This window comes from Piliocolobus tephrosceles, chromosome 21, assembly GCF_002776525.5.
Source record: "Piliocolobus tephrosceles isolate RC106 chromosome 21, ASM277652v3, whole genome shotgun sequence".
Classification (NCBI taxonomy): Eukaryota; Metazoa; Chordata; class Mammalia; order Primates; family Cercopithecidae; genus Piliocolobus; species Piliocolobus tephrosceles.
This window is the reverse complement of record NC_045454.1, coordinates 24,458,933-24,467,002: the sequence shown is the minus strand read 5'-3', so window position 1 is coordinate 24,467,002 and position 8,070 is coordinate 24,458,933. Positions and strand designations below refer to the sequence as shown.

General features: G+C 47.3%; 1 protein-coding gene across 3 annotated transcripts in view; it reads left to right on the top strand.

Moving 5' to 3' along the window:
* TDRD12 (tudor domain containing 12) overlaps nt 1-8,070 on the top strand; it is a 101,621-nt gene that overhangs the window by 16,290 nt on the left and 77,261 nt on the right. For all 3 annotated transcript variants that reach the window (XM_031934815.1, XM_023229066.1, XM_023229067.1), the window contains 2 exons: nt 2,509-2,628; nt 6,890-6,945. In XM_031934815.1, the coding sequence (XP_031790675.1) occupies nt 2,509-2,628; nt 6,890-6,945 (176 nt within the window). The remainder of the gene's footprint in view (nt 1-2,508; nt 2,629-6,889; nt 6,946-8,070) is intronic.

The window sequence follows — 8,070 nt, the reverse complement described above, 5'->3', positions numbered from 1 at the left end:
CTAGGGTTCTCCCTGCATCTCCTGGGGGTTCTTTCTGCATCTCCTGGCTGCTCTCTGCATCTCCTGGGGTTCTCTCTGCATCTGCTGGGTACCCTCTGCGTCTCCTGGGTGCTCTCTGCATCTCCTGGGTGCTCTCTGCATCTCCTGGGGCTCTCTCTGAACCTCCTGGGTTCTCTCTGCACCTCCTGGGTTCTCTCCGCACCTCCTGGGTTCTCTCTGCACCTCTTGGGTACTCTCTGCACCCCCTGGGATACTGTCTGCATCTCCTGGGTGCTCTCTGCATCTCTTGGCTGCTTTCTGCATTTCCTGGGGTTCTCGCTGCATCTCCTGGCTGCTGTCTGCATCTCCTGGGTGCTGCTTGCTGGCTGCTCTCCTGCCTGTACTCAGTTTCCTTATGCCCTTTAGGGAGGCTTGGCTGCAAGAAAGACACTTCCAGGAGGTAGAGAGAAATGCATCTCCACAGAAGAGGTGTTGCTGGCATAGTCTCAGCATTGCAGAGAGCAGAGCTTGTACTCACGTAGGTGTTCCTGGTTGTCCTGCTTAAGAGAGGGAGGGTGTGACCATCAGTGAGGTTGGGAAATGGCTCAGAATGAGCTGGTGCCTAGATGGCGCTGTGCAGCCTTCACTGCTTCTGGTACCATACTTCATAGTTCATTAGAAAACCCCAGCAACAAGTCGGTCTTGGTGTTTTCTGATGATTTTTCCATAGTTTCCCATCCCAGAGTAAGAGGATGTCAGTTTAATAAATGTGAGAATTCTGATTTCACTGAGAAAGAGCAATACCAAATAGACTTGATTGCAATAAGAGGTGTCTGGTTTTTTTGTTTTGTTTTTTTGAGACGGAGTTTCACTCTGTCCCCCAGGCTGGAGTGCAGTGGTGTGATCTTGGCTCACTGCAATCTCTGCTGCCCGGTTCAAGTGATTCTCCTGCCTCAGTCTCCCAAGTAGCTGGGACTACAGACACGTGCCACCACGTCCAGCTAATTTTTGTATTTTTAGTAGAGACGGGGTTTCGCCATGTTGGTCAGGCTGGTCTTGAACTCCTAACCTCAGGTTATCCACCTGCCTCATCCTTCCAAAATGCTGAGATTACAGGCGTAAGCCACTGCGCCCAGCCAGGAGATGTCTACTGAATAGAAAAATTTCATGGCAGGCATGCTTATCAGACATTGGGAATTTACAGTACTTAATGTAAGAGTAGGTACCATTCGAGCTTGTGATCCTGCATCTCATACGACCATAATCACTGCAAAAACAATTATTGTGTTTAACTGTTTGGGGAGCTTTTCTTTTTGCATTTGGTGTTTTACATTTAGTTTGTTTTGGGTAAGAAAATCGTATGATTAAATAGAGCTTAAGGAGACTTCAGGGGCCCATGGATGCAGCTACCTTTCCCTAACCTGTCTGAGACAGAAGATGGCCAGGCTGCCCAGACAGGGCATAATAGGAACCCTGGAAAGAAAGCTAGTTCATGTGGAAATAGTATGTTGAAGTGGTTTTTCGGCCAGGAATGGTGGCTCATACCAAGGCCAAGGCAGGAGGATCGCTTGAGGCCAGGAGTTCAAGACCAGCCTGGGCAGCATAGTGAGACCCGGACTCTACAAAGAGAAAAATGTAAAAATAAAATGCTCTGTCGTTTGCTGAAGAAGAATGGAAATTAAATTGCCGAACTTACTATTTAAAAATCTCAGTCCTGCAGCTCTTTAGTGCAAAGCTGGCAAATACTAATTATTAAAACGTCTGTTCATTTACAGAAACTTTTAAGGTAATTTTGGTCATATATTGAGATTGATATTTAGAAAATCTTGAATAGAATTTGCTTTACAGGTATGTTCATTAGTATCCAGTATTTGTCCACCTAAGGAGCCTTATTAGACCTTGTTTGTTTGTTTTGTTTGTTTGTTTGTTTGAGACAGAGTTTCACTTTTGTTGCCCAAGCTGGAGTGCAATGGCACGATCTCAGTTCACTGCAAACTCTGCCTCCCAGGTTCAAGCGATTCTCCTGCCCCAACCTCTTGAGTAGCTGGGATTATAGGAGCGCACCACCACGCCCGCCTAATTTTTTGTAGTTTTAGTAGAGACAGCGTTTCACCATGTTGGCCAGGCTGATCTTGAACTCCTGACCTCAGGTGATCTGCCCGACTCAGCCTCCCAACGTGCTGGGATTACAGGCATGAGCCACTGTGCCTGGCCAGGAGCTTTCTTAAGACATTTTTTTCCTAAACTCCTACCCCTAGATCATGAAATGTCAGTTTCACTGATATACTATCTATGTACCATATCCATACTTTATGTATCAAAAGAGTATGATTTTTTTCAATCTCCCAAGAAACAGTTTTTCCCTCTTGACCAAATGTCTCCAAGCACTGTTGGTGGCTATATTAGAAACAGAAAGAATTGTTGTTTGTGTGTTTTGTTTTACATTAAGTATATTAATAGGTGCACTGTAATGGAATATGTTGTATATAATTTTCTATATAATGGAGCTGTTTCTGTTTCACTTTTTAGCATCCGAGTTGTAGTAGAATCGTTTATGCAGCTTCCCTATAGAGCAAAAAAATTCAGCCTGTACTGCACAAAGCCTGTCACATTACACATTGACTTCTGCCGAGACAGTACTGATATTGTGTAAGTACAACTTCTTAAGTCCTTCAAATCATTAGTAAAAGCCTTCTATCAAGTGCACGATGTTTCTGTGAAGCCAGTTCCTCTGTAGAAGTGCTGAGCAGGAGGTCTCTGTTCTTCAGGAGGGACTTCTGAGTCAGTGTTTGTCTGACCTGGCTGTGGTTGAGAAGGTTTGGAGCAGGGCCTGAGCTCTGTGCTTCTTGCCTTTGTTTCAAACTTATAAAAAGTAATAAATTAACTGTAAAGAAAAATATTCATAAAACATAGGATCATGGAGCATTATACATATGTGTACACACACATACACACACACACACACAAACACACACACTTTTTGAGACAGGGTCTCACCCTGTTGCCTGGGCTGTAGTGCAGTTGCATGATCATGGCTCATTGCAGCTTCACCCTCCTGGGTTCCAGCAATCCTCCCGCCTCAGCCTCCCAAATAGCTGGGACTATAGGCACACACCACCATACCCAGCTAACTCCCCTCCCCTTTTTCCCCCTCCCCTCCCCTCTTCTCCCTCCCTCCCTTCTTGCTTTCTTTTTTTGAGATAGGGTCTCACTGTCTTGCCCAGGCTGGTTTCAAACTTCTGGGCTTAAGTGATCCTCCCACCTTGGCCTCCCAAAGTGTTGGGATTCTAGGCACGAACCACTGTGCTGGGCCCATGGAGCATTATAAAAGAGTCCATTGCAATTTTCTCCAGGCCCACATCCTTCCTCCTGGGAGGCCTCTGTGATCTTTTCCAGCTCTGAACTTGTGGGCCTTTGTCAGTGCTTTTACACACACTTACCTTTGTGGAGCTTTTAACAAAAATTAGAACTTACTGTCTTATTTGCAGAATTAATAATGTATGTTGAGGCCAGTTGCGGTGGCTTATACCTGTAATTCCAGCACTTTGGGAGGCCAAGGTATGGGAATCACCTGAGGTCAGGAGTTCAAGACCAGCCTGACCAACATGGCGAAACCCTGTCTCTACTAAAAATACAAAATTAGCCTGGTGTGGTGGTGGGCATCTGTAATCCCAGCTTCTCAGGAGGCTGAGGCAGGAGAATTGCTTGAACCCGGAAGGTGGAGGTTGCAGTGAGCCAAAATCACACCATTGCACTCCAGCCTGGGCAACAAGAGTGAAACTCCATCTCAAAAAAAAAAAAAAGTATGTTGAAACTCTTTGTCAACATACATATCTCTTCTTTCTACTTTTAGTCTTTTTCCTGGGTGGATGTGATTGACATAGTTGCTGTATTTAATCATTCCCCTCTGGGTAGCCACTAGGTTGTTTCCAAACCATTTGCACAGTACAGTCCCGTAGGAATATGGATGAATCTGGCCGGGCCTGGTGGCTCATGCCTGTAATCCCAGCACTTTGGGGAGGCTGAGGCGGCGGATCACTTGGTGTCAGGAGTTCGAGACCAGCCTGGCCAACATGGTGAAGCCCATCTTTACTAAAAATACAAAAATTAGCCAGGCACAGTGGTGCGTGCCCGTAATCCCAGCTGCTCGGGAGACCGAGGCAGGAGAATCGCTTGAACCCAGGAGGCAGAGGTTGCAGTGAGCCAAGATTGTACCACTGTACTCCAGCCTGGGCGACAGAGTGAGACTCCGTCTCACAAAAAAAAAAAGAAAAAAAAAAAAAGAATACAGATAAATCCATATAAAATACACAGACCTAGAGGCGTATATATACATGTGCCCTGCACCCCATCTTTGCTCCCTTTTTCTAGAGTTTGACTACATCGCTAGTGTTTGTACAGGACAGATCCCTGCCCTGGGCAGTTCCCTCTCAGGTGCAGGCGCCATGTCTGCTGTCTTGAATGAGCACTACCGAGTAGCCTGACTTCTGCCTCCTGTGGTCTGTAGAGACGTCAGCCCCATCCTTCTACCTGGTACTCCTCTTCTCCTCCGCTTCCGGGATGATGGCATTATGAAAGGAAAAGCCACGGGGAGCAGCCCAGTTCCGACTCCACTGGCATGCCACGTTGCACTGTGTACTCTGAACTCAGAAACTGCCTTCATGGGCTGTTTGGTGGCCTTCCCATTCTCCACTCACCCCAGCCCCCAGCACCTAGAGTTTCCTGGTGGTGGTGAGTGCATCACTCTTGCGGCTGGTGTGGCGTCTACACTGATGTGAGGATAAGTCCCTGCTGAGGCCAGTGTGCCCTACCACGCTGCCCTCCAGCCAGTCCACCCCGCTGCTCACAAAAGGCTCTGGGAGTGGGATTTCCTGCACTCAGCAGCCCCTGCCCCCTGTACTGCTGTCTTTCAGAGCGGCCCACTGCCCACCCTCCAGGCGTGATTGGGCCCCTGTGTGTGCAGCCCAGCTCCCCTCAGAGGCAGTCGGTCCTCTCTTGCCCCTCTGCATGGGCCCTTCTGGAACAAATGTGGGCTTCTGGGCCCTTCCCCACCCACCCTAGGATGCCCTCAGGGAAGGGCCTACTGGGTTTGGTCACCTTCTTTGACATCTGATACCTTTGTGTTTGTGCTTTATCCAGAACACCCTTTTAACGTGTATTATAGTTGTATAGATTTTGTCAAATTCCCCTTCAAAAAGACTAGCAATTGATACTGCCATCATTGGGGTATGGAAAGCACTGTTACTCCCACACAATATTGAATATCATCAGGCTTTCTAATTTCTGCTTGTTTGCTCAGTGAAAATGGTATTTTGATTTAATTTGTATTTTTCTGACTTGCAAAGCTGGTTATGTCTTCATGTGATTATTGTGTGTGTGAGAGAGAGGGAGAGAGACTGGCTGATGTGGTTTTACTGTGTGTGAGAGAGAGAGAGAAAGACTGGCTGAGGTGGTGGTTCTGTGTGTGTGAGAGAGGGAGAGAGAGACTGGCTCATGTGGTTATTCTGTGTGTGTGAGAGAGGGAGAGAGACTGGCTGATGGGGTTATTCTGTGTGTGACAGAGGGAGAGAGACTGACTCGTTATTCTGTGTGAGAGAGGGAGAGACTGGCTGATTTGCCTGTTCATGTGTTAGATTGGGTTTTCTCTTGGGTTGTTTGCCTTGTCATTATTACTAATCTTCTACATTTTGCTTTTTTAAAAAAGCTAAGTATTAGATAATTCTTTGTGTGTAACTAGGTTTTAGAACCACTACCTTTACTGCCTTTTATAAATCCTTTGTAATTCTCTTGAATTGCTTAATATCTTTCTTATAAGAATAAAAATAACCAACATTTTTGAGTAATGATTATATCCAGGCACTGGGCTAAGGGTTCTATGTACATTATCTCATTTGATCTTTAAAATAATTCTTGGAGGATGGTGGTGGCATCTCTGGTACATAAAATCAGAAGAAACATAAAATGTCATTCTGACCTTACATTTTATTTTTTTCCTTGCTTCCAAGTTTCTCCTCTTTCCCCACTTTCTACAACTTTTCCTACAATTTTCTTTGCAAAGCCTAAGAAAGATGTAGAAAGGACAAGATGATAGGGGTAAAATGGGAGCCAGTGAGAGGGTCAGCTAGGGTCAGCAGAGTGAGGAACAGTAGTTTTATAGTAGCTGAGACTCACTGTGTTAGCTCATGCCTGTAATCCCAGCACTTTGGGAGGCCAAGGCAGGAGGATCGCTTGAGCCCAGGAGTTTGAGACCAGCCTGGGCAACATAGCTAGACCCTCTCTGTATAAAAAAAATTTTTTTTAATCGCTGGGTGTGGTGTGGCACACCTGTAGTCCTAGCTACTCGGGAGGCTGAGATGAGAGGATCCCTTGAACCCAGGAGTTCAAGGCTGCAGTAAGCTGTGTTCATGCTACTGCACTCCAGCCTAGGTAACAGAGAGAGACCCTGTCTCAAAAAACGAAAATGAAACAAAGATAGTATCTGGCTCTCCCACGACTGCCTGTGAGGGTGTTGGTGTACCAGCATGTGTTGTGCCCTCTCTGTGCCAGACTGTGCTAGACGCTGCACACTTATGATCCCTGTCCCAGGAGCTTGTGTTCTGGCTGGGGAGACTGATTTGTCTGGGGATGGTGGTGTCGTGACAGACAGTGCGGTGGTGAGCACAGGTCATTCTCAGTGGCACCTCTGTGCTTTGAGTCTGCACCAGTGCAGCTGACAGTGTTGAGAAGAGCGTGTTGCAGGATACAGTGGGATCCTCACCCCCAGAGCAGGGCCAGCGCCAGGTGCCCCATGATCTGCATCACATGTTCCATATGTAGTGTGAGAAACGTCCAGTGTATGGTTTACAAAACGCTGTTGGTGTGCTAGCCTCAGATTTTTATGTAATGAAGTTGCATCTGTTCTCTGTTCCAGACCTGCCAAGAAGTGGGACAGTGCAGCTATTCAGTACTTTCAGAACCTTCTCAAAGGTAAGCCAGTGCCTGATCACTGCGGCCTGCCTGGAAGTGACACCCACAGAGGCCTCAGCTTCTGCTGCTGGAGGGGGTTGGAGATGCCCGTGTTGGCCAAACAGCCCTCCTCAGAGGAGTTCCCTGAGCTACCTGGGGCTTCTTCCAGCTCAAGTGCCACAGTAACTCTGCGCCCCTAGTGACTGTGGATGTCGGTAATTGACAGCTGAGATCAGCAGGAGGCTGTTTGTACAAGGGAATCCTTACACAGTAATAATGCTTGCCTCTGTTTGCATAAAAGCTGTGGCACTGCAAAATAAATTCATGTGGATTTTATTGGACCAGCAATTGTTGAAAAACCTAGCATTTTTAGTGAGCAAGAGATAGGAAATCGATATTTATTGTGTAATATTCATTACTGCTAATTTAAGGTGAATAAAATGTCTTCAGCTGTTCTTTTTATTTTATATCAGTGACTATAAACAGTGTATTTTGTGGGATCTGTCTTAACCCCTGGCAGTCAGATACCAGGTCTCAGTGAGAGGGTTGGTGGGTGGGAAATGCCTGGGGTGCTGCCTGGTACCTCGTTGGGTCCTGGCCCCTCTCCTGTGCTGTGCCGTTGTCTGGGTAGAGGAGGAGCCAGATCCTTTGACCTGGGAGCAGTGGGAGGCTGAGAGGTCACTGGGACTGGAGTTTTGGCCCCTGTGAGCCACGGGGGCTACTAGGAGATGAGAATGCGAGTCTGGAGAAGGCCGGCCATCTAGTCCTCAGTGGCTCAGGCAAGTGACTTAGCCTCTGAGTCTGGTCTCCTTGCCTGTGATGTGACCACTGTACTTACCTTGAAGGTAGTGGTAAGAACTCAGCGAAAGAAGGTTTCTGAAGGACTTAGCACAGCGCCTGGTAGGTGGCAGTGATGCTGCTGCTGTGGGGTTTTGAGTCTCTAAGGGAGTAGCCGGGTGCTGCACTCCGTGGGGCTTTGCAGGGTAGAATGGACCTCAGATGAAGGCCTGGCGCTGGAAATCTGGGTTTGGGAGGAGTGGAGAAGAGAATACCAGGAGCTATACTTGAGGAGGTATTCACAGGGCGGCACAGGAACCTGTTGACAGGGACAGGACTCATGATCCACTCCACATTCAGGAGTGCCTT